This window comes from Thalassophryne amazonica, chromosome 4, assembly GCF_902500255.1.
Source record: "Thalassophryne amazonica chromosome 4, fThaAma1.1, whole genome shotgun sequence".
NCBI classification, from domain to species: Eukaryota; Metazoa; Chordata; class Actinopteri; order Batrachoidiformes; family Batrachoididae; genus Thalassophryne; species Thalassophryne amazonica.
The window spans coordinates 97669623-97682288 of record NC_047106.1 but is presented as its reverse complement, the minus strand read 5'-3'; the positions used below and the strand labels follow the sequence as shown (position 1 = coordinate 97682288).

General features: G+C 40.0%; 1 protein-coding gene across 2 annotated transcripts; it reads left to right on the top strand.

The window, feature by feature from the left end:
- Positions 1 to 9664: 9664 nt before the first annotated feature.
- Positions 9665 to 11087, top strand: LOC117508524 (high affinity immunoglobulin gamma Fc receptor I-like). 2 transcript variants are annotated; one of them, XM_034168303.1, is made up of 5 exons: positions 9665 to 9735; positions 9827 to 9862; positions 10017 to 10307; positions 10436 to 10705; positions 10806 to 11087. In XM_034168303.1, exons 1-5 carry the CDS (start codon positions 9711 to 9713, stop codon positions 11072 to 11074), a joined length of 891 nt encoding a protein of 296 aa, XP_034024194.1. In that variant the 5' UTR covers positions 9665 to 9710; the 3' UTR covers positions 11075 to 11087. The 2 variants fall into 2 exon arrangements, with proteins under 2 accessions (XP_034024194.1, XP_034024193.1); XM_034168302.1 differs by having other exon boundaries at positions 9673 to 9735; positions 10005 to 10307.
- Positions 11088 to 12666: the final 1579 nt, after the last annotated feature.

Here is a 12666-nt window from a genome sequence, read left to right as displayed (position 1 = left end):
AGACCAGTCTGGTTCATTTTGGAGCAAGCTGGGGGGATGGTGACCTCTGAGTGACCTAAAACAAAGTCTTTAATATCTCACAAATGAAAGCAGCACAAACGAAAATTTTAAGGGCACAAATCTGCACAAATGGAGCACTAAAAAAATAGACCAGTTTGGTTCATTTTGGAGCAAGCTGGGGGATGATGACCTTTGAATGACCTAAAAAGTAATCTTTAATATCTCAAAAACCATAGCAGCACAAACAGAAATTTTAACGGCACAAATCTGCACAAACCACTCAGTGTGTTTGCTTGGATTTTTTTACGTGTATGTGGGGTCAGCGTCACAGAGCTGGGATGGCGTCTCACTTGGGACCTTTCTGTGGAGTCTGGATATTCTCCCCATGTTCGCGTGGGTTCTCGCTGGGTGCTCCGGCTTCCTCCCATCCAAAGACATGCAGGCTTGATGGATTGGAAACTGACTGTAGGTGTCCGTTTACAGTGAGGAAAATAAGTATTTGAACACGCTGCGGTTTTGCAAGTTCTCCCACTTAGAAATCACGGAGGGGTCTGAAATTTTCATCTTAGGTGCATGTCCACTGTGAGAGACATAATCTAAAAAAAGAAAAATCCGGAAATCACAATGTATGATTTTTTTTAATAATTTATTTGTATGTTACTGCTGCAAATAAGTATTTGAACACCTGCCAACCAGCAAGAATTCTGGCTCACACAGACCTGTTAATTTTTCTTTAAGAAGCCCTCTTATTCTGCACTCTTTACCTGTATTAATTGCACCTGTTTGAACTTGTTACCTGTATAAAAGACACCTGTTCACACCCTCAATCAATCACACTCCAACTTGTCCACCATAGCCAAGACCAAAGAGCTGTCTAAGGACACCAGGGACAAAACTGTAGACCTGCACAAGGCTGGGATGGACTACAGGACAACAGGCAAGCAGCTTGGTAGAAGACAACAACTGTTATAATTATTTATCAGAAAGTGGAAGAAACACAAGATGACTGTCAGTCTCCCTCTGTCTGGGATTCCATGCAAGATCTCACTTTGTGGGGTAAGGATGATTCTGAGAAAGCTCAGAACTACACAGGAGGACCTGGTCAATGACCTGAAGAGAGCTGGGACCACAGTCACAAAGACTACATTAGTAACACATGATGCTGTCATAGTTTAAAATCCTGCAGGGCAGCAAGGTCCCCCTGCTCAAGCCAGCACACGTCCAGGCCCGTCTGAAGTTCACCAGTGACCATCTGGGTGATCCAGAGGAGGCATGGGAGAAGGTCATGTGGTCAGATGAGACCAGAATAGAGCTTTTTGGAATCAACTCCACTTACCATGTTTAGAGGATGAGAACAATCCCATGAAAATCATCCCAACCGTGAAGCATGGGGGTGGAAACATCATACTCTGGGGGTGCTCTTCTGCAAAGGGGAGAGGACGACTGCACCGTATTGAAGGGAGGATGGATGGGGTCATGTATTGCAAGATTTTGGCAAACAACCTCCTTCCCTCAGTAAGAGCACTCAAGATGGGTCATGGCTGGGTCTTCCAGCATGACAATGACCCCAAACACACAGCCAGGGCAACTAAGGAGGGGCTCCGTAAGAAGCATTTCAAAGTCCTGGAGTGGCCTGGCCAGTCTCCAGACCTGAACTCAATAGGAAATCTTTGGAGGGAGCTGAAACTCCAAACCTGAAAGATCTAGAGAAGATCTGTATGGAGGAGTGGACCAAAATCCCTGCTGCAGTGTGTGCAAACCTGGTGAAAAACTACAGGAAACATTTGACCTCTGTAATTGCAAACAAAGGCTACTGTACCCAAATATTAACATTGATTTTCACAGGTGTTCAAATACTTATTTGCAGCAGTAACATACAAATAAATTATTTAAAAAAAAAAATCATACATTGTGATTTCTGGATTTTTTTTTAGATTATGTCTCTCATAGTGGACATGCACCTAAGATGAAAATTTCAGACCCCTCCATGATTTCTAAGTGGGAGAACTTGCAAAACGGCAGGGTGTTCAAATACTTATTTTCAAATCAAATCAATTTTATTTATATAGCGCCAAATCACAACTAACAGTCACCACAAGGCACTTTATATTGTAAGGCAAAAGCCATACAATAATTACAGAAAAACCCCAACGGTCAAAACGACCCCCTATGAGCAAGCACTTGGCGACAGTGGGAAGGAAAACTCCCTTTTAACAGGAAGAAACCTCCAGCAGAACCAGGCTCAGGGAGGGGCAGTCTTCTGCTGGGACTGGTTGGGGCTGAGGGGAGAGAATCAGGAAAAAGACATGCTGTGGAAGAGAGCAGAGATCAATCACCAATGATTAAAAGCAGAGTGGTGCATACAGAGCAAAAAGAGCAAAAAAAGAAACACTGGGTGCATCATGGGAAACCCCCCAGCAGTCTAATTCTATAGCAGCATAACTAAGGGATGGTTCAGGGTCACCTGATCCAGCCCTAACTATAAGCTTTTTCAAAAAGGAAAGTTTTAAGCTTAATCTTAAAAGTAGAGAGGGTGTCTGTCTCCCTAATCCGAATTGGGAGCTGGTTCCACAGGAGAGGAGCCTGAAAGCTGAAGGCTCTGCCTCCCATTCTACTCTTACAAACCCTAGGAACTACAAGTAAGCCTGCAGTCTGAGAGCGAAGCACTCTATTGGGGTGATATGGTACTATGAGGTCCCTAAGATAAGATGGGACCTGATTATTCAAAACCTTATAAGTAAGAAGAAGAATTTTAAATTCTATTCTGGAATTAACAGGAAGCCAATGAAGAGAGGCCAATATGGGTGAAATATGCTCTCTCCTTCTAGTCCCTGTCAGTACCCTAGCTGCAGCATTTTGAATTAACTGAAGGCTTTTCAGGGAACTTTTAGGACAACCTGATAATAATGAATTACAATAGTCCAGCCTAGAAGAAATAAATGCATGAATTAGCTTTTCAGCATCACTCTGACCTTTCTAATTTTAGAGATATTGCGCAGATGCAAAAAAGCAGTCCTACATATTTGCTTAATATGCACATTGAAGGACATATCCTGATCAAAAATTACTCCAAGATTTCTCACAGTACTACTAGAGGTCAGGGTAATGCCATCCAGAGTAAGGATCTGGTTAGACACCATGTTTCTAAGATTTGTGGGGCCAAGTACAATAACTTCAGTTTTATCTGAATTTAAAAGCAGGAAATTAGAGGTCATCCATGTCTTTATGTCTGTAAGACATTCCTGCAGTTTATCTAATTGGTGTGTGTCCTCTGGCTTCATGGATAGATAAAGCTGGGTATCATCTGCGTAACAATGAAAATTTAAGCAATGCTTTCTAATAATACTGCCTAAGGGAAGCATGTATAAAGTGAATAAAATCGGTCCTAGCACAGAACCTTGTGGAACTCCATAATTAACCTTAGTCTGTGAAGAAGACTCCCCATTTACATGAACAAATTGTAATCTATTAGATAAATATGATTCAAACCACCGCAGTGCAGTGCCTTTAATACCTATGGCATGCTCTAATCTCTGTAATAAAATTTTATGGTCAACAGTATCAAAAGCAGCACTGAGGTCTAACAGGACAAGCACAGAGATGAGTCCACTGTCTGAGGCCATAAGATCATTTGTAACCTTCACTAATGCTGTTTCTGTACTATGATCAATTCTAAAACCTGACTGAAACTCTTCAAATAGACCATTCCTCTGCAGATGATCAGTTAGCTGTTTTACAACTACCCTTTTAAAAAGTTTTGAGAGAAAATGAAGGTTGGAGATTGGCCTATAATTAGCTAAGATAGCTGGGTCAAGTGATGGCTTTTTAAGTAATGTTTTAATTACTGCCACCTTAAAAGCCTGTGGTACATAGCCAACTAATAAAGATAGATTGATCATATTTAAGATCGAAACATTAATTAATGGTAGGGCTTCCTTGAGCAGCCTGGTAGTAATGGTGTCTAATAGACATGTTGATGGTTTGGAGGAAGTAACTAATGAAAATAACTCAGACAGAACAATCGGAGAGAAAGAGTCTAACCAAATACCAGCATTACTGAAAGCAGCCAAAGATAACGATATGTCTTTACAGTAGAAATCTTTCAGAAAGCACTGTAACTAGGTTTAAGGATATGATTCCTTCTTTATGTTCTCCAATGCCATATACCAACACAGGGCAGAGTAGCTACCTAAACTCTGTAAGTGAGATAGATTATCTCGTCAATAGTTTTATATCCTCATTGAGGACAACTTTGGATGCTGTAGCTCCTCTGAAAAAGAGAGCCTTAAATCAGAAGTGCCTGACTCCGTGGTATAACTCACAAACTCGCAGCTTAAAGCAGATAACCCGTAAGTTGGAGAGGAAATGGCGTCTCACTAATTTAGAAAATCTTCACTTAGCTTGGAAAAAGAGTCTGTTGCTCTATAAAAAAGCCCTCCATAAAGCTAGGACATCTTACTACTCATCACTAATTGAAGAAAATAAGAATAACCCCAGGTTTCTTTTCAGCACTGTAGCCAGGCTGACAGAGTCAGAGCTCTATTGAGCCGAGTATTCCTTTAACTTTAACTAGTAATGACTTCATGACTTTCTTTGCTAATAAAATTTTAACTATTAGAGAAAAAATTACTCATAACCATCCCAAAGACATATCGTTCTCTTTGGCTGCTTTCAGTGATGCCGGTATTTGGTTAGACACTTTCTCTCCGATTGTTCTGAGTTATTTTCATTAGTTACTTCCTCCAAACCATCAACATGTCTATTAGACCCCATTCCTACCAGGCTGCTCAAGGAAGCCCTACCATTAATTAATGTTTCGATCTTAAATATGATCAGTCTATCTTTATTAGTTGGCTATGTACCACAGGCTTTTAAGGTGGCAGTAATTAATCCATTACTTAAAAAGCCGTCACTTGACCCAGCTATCTTAGCTAATTATAGGCCAATCTCCAACCTTCCTTTTCTCTCAAAAATTCTTGAAAGGGTAGTTGTAAAACAGCTAACTGATCATCTGTAGAGGAATGGTCTATTTGAAGAGTTTCAGTCAGGGTTTAGAATTCATCATAGTACAGAAACAGCATTAGTGAAGGTTACAAATGATCTTCTTATGGCCTCAGACAGTGGACTCATCTCTGTGCTTGTTCTGTTAGACCTCAGTGCTGCTTTTGATACTGTTGACCATAAAATTTTATTACAGAGATTAGAGCATGCCATAGGTATTAAAGGCACTGCGCTGCGGTGGTTTGAATCATATTTATCTAATGGATTACAATTTGTTCATGTAAATGGGGAATCTTCTTCACAGATTAAGGTTAATTATGGAGTTCGACAAGGTTCTGTGCTAGGACCAATTTTATTCACTTTATACATGCTTTCCTTAGGCAGTATTATTAGACAGCATTGCTTAAATTTTCATTGTTACGCAGATGATACCCAGCTTTATCTATCCATGAAGCCAGAGGACACACACTAACTAGCTAAACTGCAGGATTGTCTTACAGACATAAAGACATGGATGACCTCTAATTTCCTGCTTTTAAACTCAGATAAAACTGAAGCTATTGTACTTGGCCCCACAAATCTTAGAAACATGGTGTCTAACCAGATCCTTACTCTGGATGCATTACCCTGACCTCTAGTAATACTGTGAGAAATCTTGGAGTCATTTTTGATCAGGATATGTCATTCAATGCGCATATTAAACAAATATGTAGGACTGCTTTTTTGCATTTGCGCAATATCTCTAAAATTAGAAAGGTCTTGTCTCAGAGTGATGCTGAAAAACTAATTCATGCATTTATTTCCTCTAGGCTGGACTATGGTAATTCATTATTATCAGGTTGTCCTAAAAGTTCCCCGAAAAGCCTTCAGTTAATTCAAAATGCTGCAGCTACAGTGCTAACAGGGACTAGAAGGAGAGAGCATATCTCACCCATATTGGCCTCTCTTCATTGGCTTCCTGTTAATTCTAGAATAGAATTTAAAATTCTTCTTCTTACTTATAAGGTTTTGAATAATCAGGTCCCATCTTATCTTAGGGACCTCATAGTACCATATCACCTCAATAGAGCGCTTCGCTCTCAGGCTGCAGGCTTACTTGTAGTTCCTAGGGTTTGTAAGAGTAGAATGGGAGGCAGAGCCTTCAGCTTTCAGGCTCCTCTCCTGTGGAACCAGCTCCCAATTCGGATCAGGGAGACAGACACCCTCTCTACTTTTAAGATTAGGCTTAAAACTTTCCTTTTGCTAAAGCTTATAGTTAGGGCTGGATCGGGTGACCCTGAACCATCCCTTAGTTATGCTGCTATAGACTTAGACTGCTGGGGGGTTCCCATGATGCACTGAGTGTTTCTTTCTCTTTTTGCTCTGTATGCACCACTCTGCATTTAATCATTAGTGATTGATCTCTGCTCCCCTCCACAGCATGTCTTTTTTCTGGTTCTCTCCCTCAGCCCCAACCAGTCCCAGCAGAAGACTGCCCCTCCCTGAGCCTGGTTCTGCTGGAGGTTTCTTCCTGTTAAAAGGGAGTTTTTCCTTCCCACTGTCCCCAAGTGCTTGCTCACAGGGGGTCATTTTGACCGTTGGGGTTTTTCCGTAATTATTGTATGGCTTTGCCTTACAATATAAAGCGCCTTGGGGCAACTGTTTGTTGTGATTTGGCGCTATATAAATAAAATTGATTTGATTTGGGATGGTTATGAGTAATTTTTTCTCTAATAGTTAAAATTTTATTAGCAAAGAAAGTCATGAAGTCATTACTAGTTAAAGTTAAATGAATACTCAGCTCAATAGAGCTCTGACTCTTTGTCAGCCTGGCTACAGTGCTGAAAAGAAACCTGGGGTTGTTCTTATTTTCTTCAATTAGTGATGAGTAGTAAGATGTCTTAGCTTTATGGAGGGCTTTTTATAGAGCAACAGACTCTTTTTCCAGGCTAAGTGAAGATCTTCTAAATTAGTGAGACGCCATTTCCTCTCCAGCTTAGGGGTTATCTGCTTTAAGCTGCGAGTTTGTGGGTTATACCACGGAGTCAGGCACTTCTGATTTAAGGCTCTCTTTTTCAGAGGACCTACAGCATCCAAAGTTGTGCTCAATGAGGATGTAAAACTATTGACGAGATAATCTATCTCACTCAGAGTTTAGTTAGCTACTCTGCACTGTGTTGGTATATGGCATTGGAGAACATAACAAAGAAGGAATCATATTCTTAAACCTAGTTACAGCGCTTTCCGAAAGACTTCTACTGTAATGAAACTTATTCCCCACTGCTGGGTAGTCCATTAAAATAAATGTAAATGTTATTAAGAAATGATCAGACAGAAGGGGGTTTTCAGGAAATACGGTTAGTCTTCAATTTCCATACCATAAGTCAGAACAAGATCTAAAGTATGGTTAAAGTGGTGGGTGGACTCATTTACATTTTGAGCGAAGCCAATTGAGTCTAATAATAGATTAAATGCAGTGTTGAGGCTGTCATTCCCAGCATCTATGTGGATGTTAAAATCGCCCACTATAATTATCTTATCTTGATGAAATGATGGTTCTTGGTTCAGTGAGACATCAGCATCAATTTGACCAGTTAATGCTTAGCCTCGGCTCGTGTGTCATACATCACACTGACAAAGTGAGGAAGCTTGGGGTAATTTTTGATCCTACATTGTCCTTTGACCTCCACATTAGAGATATTATGAGGAGTGCTTTCTTCCACCTGCAAAATATAGCGAAGATTTGTCCCATCCTGTCTATGGCTGATGCTGAGACCCTGATTCATGTGTTTGTCTCTTCTGGATTGGACTGCTGCAATATTCTATTTTCTGGTTTACCACAGTCCAGCATAGGGCTCTCCAATTGGTTCAAAATGCTGCTGCCAGAGTTTTGACACAAAGCAGCAAGTTTGACCACATTACACCCATTTTGGCATCTCTTCACTGGCTTCCTGTCCCTGTGAGATCAGATTTTAAGGTTCTGCTACTAGCCTATAAAATTGTTCACGGACTGGCACCTCCCTACCTCGCTGACCTAATTAAACCCTATGTACCAGCCTGGGCTTTGCATTCTCAAGGTGCAGGACTACTTAGTGTCCCTAGGGTGAATAAAAAGTCTCCAAGTCACAGAGCTTTCTCTTAGTGCCCCTGTACTGTGGAATGATCTCCCTGCATCAATAAAACAGCCAGATTCTGTAGAGACTTTCAAGTCCAGACTTAAGATGCACATATTTTCCCTTTTGTATGGCTAGTATACGGGCATAGTATGTTTCTATGCCTTGTACTCTTTTAATTCTTATTAGGAAACGGGAGCAGGCCGCGGCCTCAACTTTATCTAAACTGAGGGTCTTTTAGCGAAACTTAGGGCTCGTGGCCGGCGATCATATTAGTATTTCTTCTGTATTTCTTGTTACTTATTGCTGATAAATTACACTGTATTTGTCTTTCTGATGCTAGACTCTGCTTTTTTCTTTTCTCTCTGTTTGAGGTGCGGCTCCATCCAGAGATGGGTGTGGTATCTGTTCTGGAAACCGTCCTTTGCACCTGCAACATTTCCTGTATGTTCGTTTTGCGAATTGTTTTGTAATTTATGTCTGTAGCATGGCCCAAGCAGAGTGTCACCCCTTTGAGTCTCGTCTGCTTGAGGTTTCTTCTTCAGAGGGAAATTTTCCTTACCACTGTTGCTCTGGGGGTTGGTAAGGTCAGACCTTACTTGTGTGAATCGCCTCGAGGCAACCCTGTTGTGATTTGGTGCTATATAAATGAAAATAAATTGAAATGGAAATTGAAGCTCCGATTGAAAAATATCAGTGTTCCCCTTTGTTTCATTTATGCTCCATGGGGGTGTGAATAACTCCTTTCAGGTTCTCCCTTGGTTCACTCGGGTCCCCACACTATGACCAAGGTGGATATGCATATTGATTTTACACCAGATCCCCTTCCTGACGCAAGTGCACATTAGTGAATAGGGAGTGGTGGCCTTGAACCGGTAACCTTCCTCACTGAAACAACCACACCAACTACTTATGTTCCTATTTAAAAAGACATGATGTTAGGAGTCCATATACTAGTTGTACAGTTTTTAACTTTGAATTGACCAGCTAATAAGGGGTAATTATTGTCATTTACATAACTTGTTTTACTATAGTAATAGATGTGTTTAATTATTGAATAACTTTGGAACATTTTCAACAAGCAACACTATTTTCCCCAAAAAATGCATTTCAAAATTAAAGAAAACTCTAATGCAGTTCCCCAAGATGATTAGGTTCAAATCAGTTTCCAAAATTCTTCTAACCTCTCAAAGGTATGTAAAATTCCCATTTATTTTGCAATGACAATATTTTAGCATTCCAGGACAGACCCATGATATTTTGAGTTGTTTCTCTGTTCTCATACTTCACAGTCATTGTCTTAAGATACATTTGCAATACATTTACTCACTTTATACAGAAATAACTGTAATGATGAGCTATGGAGAATCAAAACACTATATATAATTCAAATGTGGTTAAACGTGCTTCAGAAATCATAGAAATTTGGGTGTTTCCACTTCCTTTGTAAAAGAAACAAAACTGCTTAGTTTATGAAAATTAAAACTTGCGTAAGAAAAGATAGATGAGATGGTATTTACTGGAAAGAGGATTTCCTGTATGAAAAGCCAGAGAAATTTCACTTCTCCAGTTAAGCTATTTATAATATCCATCACGGTCAGAAACGCAGCACTGGAAATGGACACCATGATTTTTCTCCTTGGTGAGTTTGTTAGTTCGTTTGTAATATCTGTTTGTTCCTCATGTAATTTGTTAATGATGTTTGTGTTGTCCTCAATTATTTTATATTTCAGTCATTTCAACATTACCAAGCTTTGCTGTAGCTGAAGGTATGTCCCAAATGATCTCTTTTCAGATGACCTTTGTCAAATCTTTTGAAAACAAAGTCTTTACTTTACTTAACTTTAAAACATCCCAGCAACTTATGTTTGAGGATTTTGACTTTTTTTTGTTTTTGTTTTAATCCTCCGTTTGTGTCTGTAGTTCTTTCTGTGGCTCCATTCCACACTTCAGTGGAACAGCTGACGAGCAATTCAAGGATTTTTTCTGGGGAGGGTGTCCAACTAAGATGCCGCATTCCTGAGGGCCAGAAGTCCACCTGGCATTACCTGTGGTTTCATGGAGCCACACAGCTGCCCCTGTCCACAGAGAACTTTACTCTGTGGAATGCCAAGGTCAAAGAGGGTGGGGAATATTCCTGTCAGGGCGAGAGGGACACCATGGTGGGACCCATACGTACACTTAAAAGTCAGCCTGTGGAGATACATGTTGATGGTAAGGTCAGCACCAGCAGACATGTTACAATGTTCATCTGCTCCTCCCGTTAACATAGATGACTGTAGGTTTAGGTTTCCTGAGTGATTGTGAGGTGATGTGTGGTGTCCCTCCTGTTTTTTCTTCAGGGGGGTGGGCTATCCTGCAGGTCACACCACATCCTGTCCTTGTTGGAGAGACCTTGAAGATGACGTGCCGTGTCCGTAGAAACCCTAAGCTTAGTGAGGTGATTCTGTACAAAGACGGAGTTGAGTTTAGAAGACAATCTGGTTTCAACCCACATTTCAACCTGACTGTGAGACTGGAAGACCAAGGACTGTATTCTTGCAGAGCCACCTGGACCATGCAGAGACGCTCACACTCTGTGATTTCAGTGGCCACTCAGGTGTATGTTTTAGGTGAGTTTACCCTGCAAAAGTACTTGAAATTAAAATTTCCCTTTGACTTTTCCAGACCCAGTGTATCAACAGTGCTTTGTCTTCTGTGGTTATGTCTCAGAGGTTCTGACGAAGCCAGTTTTAGAGATTGTTTTGGAAGATAACACTCCAACAGTTTCGATGCGACTTGTCTGCCATCTCCAGTACAACAGCCCTGCTCCTGCTCCTCCCATAAGTTACTATTTCTACAGGAATGGCACCCAACTGAGCACATCGTCCTCTGAGAACAATATCCTGGTCAACCAAAAGCCAGGCCAATACAGCTGCAAGGCCAGGGTCCCTAAGTTGGACCTGTTGAGGTGGAGTGACCCCAAAACTTTGGAAAAGTGATAGGTACTATGTTGTAAATGTACACTCTTGTATGTCGCCTAAATGGTGAGCGTAGAGTCATTTACTGTGGTAAATGGCAAACAACTCCATCTGAATCTGTTGGGAAAATTGTCTGTTGACACTTGACAAACTCATGAAAGGAAATTATATGGGTGATTCTTAGACTACGGCACTTATTATGTCCTTTGATCATATTGTATGAAAAACAGAAAAAAGGGGAAATTTCACACTTTTATAGTTATCTTTACAATGAAAGTGTGTTAACAAATTTGTTCTAGTAGTCTATGATGACTTTTTCACCTTTTTTTCAGCATCATTATACACAAATATTGCCGTTTTGTGCTTGTCCCACACCCAGACTTTTGATCTTCAATGATAAAAATGAATGGTAAAGAAACGTTTTTTTCTAATGTTTTAAAATATCTCTGAATAAAATATCAATAAAATAAAACATAATTGGGGTATTCAATGTCATACAACTGTTGTGGTTTTTTTTTTTTTTTTTTTTTTTTTACACAAAATGTAGTTGTCCCACACTATTGCTGTAATTTCCACCACAACACTGTAATGTCCCTTTAAACAGTTTGTATGAAAGATTGTTTGGGTAGTTTCTATGGAGATTAAACAGTGACAACAGAGCACATGTATATAGCGCCAAATCACAACAAACAGTTGCCCCAAGGCGCTTTATATTGTAAGGCAATGGTGTGGTGGAAATTACATTTACAAGGCCAATAGTGCCCGTAGTTAAAGAATCACCCATATATTGGTACTTTGTCTATGACATAGTCTTAAAAGTATACCGCCACTGAGGTTTTAAAGATTTAAGTCATGAAAAGTATTTTCTTTGGCACCAAAATAATTTTCTTTTTTAGCCTTGAAATGGGGAATTCATAATATGACATTACCAACATGATCAAAATTCATGTTGTCTTGGAAAAAAATAATAAATAGTTCCCCTGAAGGGAAAATTTTCAAAAGAACAGACAGCCTTGAACTACTTAAGATAGCAACCCATACAGTCAATTATAGAGATGTCACAGATCACATGGGGGCTTCACCCAACTTACCTGAGGGTTTCTGGGAAGCATATGGTGACAGCCAATCAGAGTACAGAAAGGTTGGCGACGTTACTGGTTGCTGTCTCAAGTAAAATGATTCTAAATGGTGGGAAATGCTCAAACAGCTGCATTTCTGTATAAATCAAATGTTTCTCATATTTTGTAAAAGCTAGCGAGAAATAAACACTTCTAAATGTAAAAATGCTGTTTTTGTAACTAGATAACGCCTCTGAAGTGATTTACAAGACAACTCACAGATGCCAGCATGCACGCTCTGTGTGAGGTCAAAGGTAACTTCCAGTCTACACCGTCTCCTGGAGACCTCATAAGAAGGAAAATAAAATATTCTTTATGGAATTACCCCAGGTAAATATGTTCTTTTCATTAAAATAAGCTGCAGTTTTGAAACGTGTGAAAAATAAACCAACGTTATACTGCTTGGATTTCAGCAGAAACTAAATTTTGTCAGTTTAGTGAAATTTGGATGGTTCATTTGCTTTAACCTCAGTACAGGACACCACAGAGAGTGAC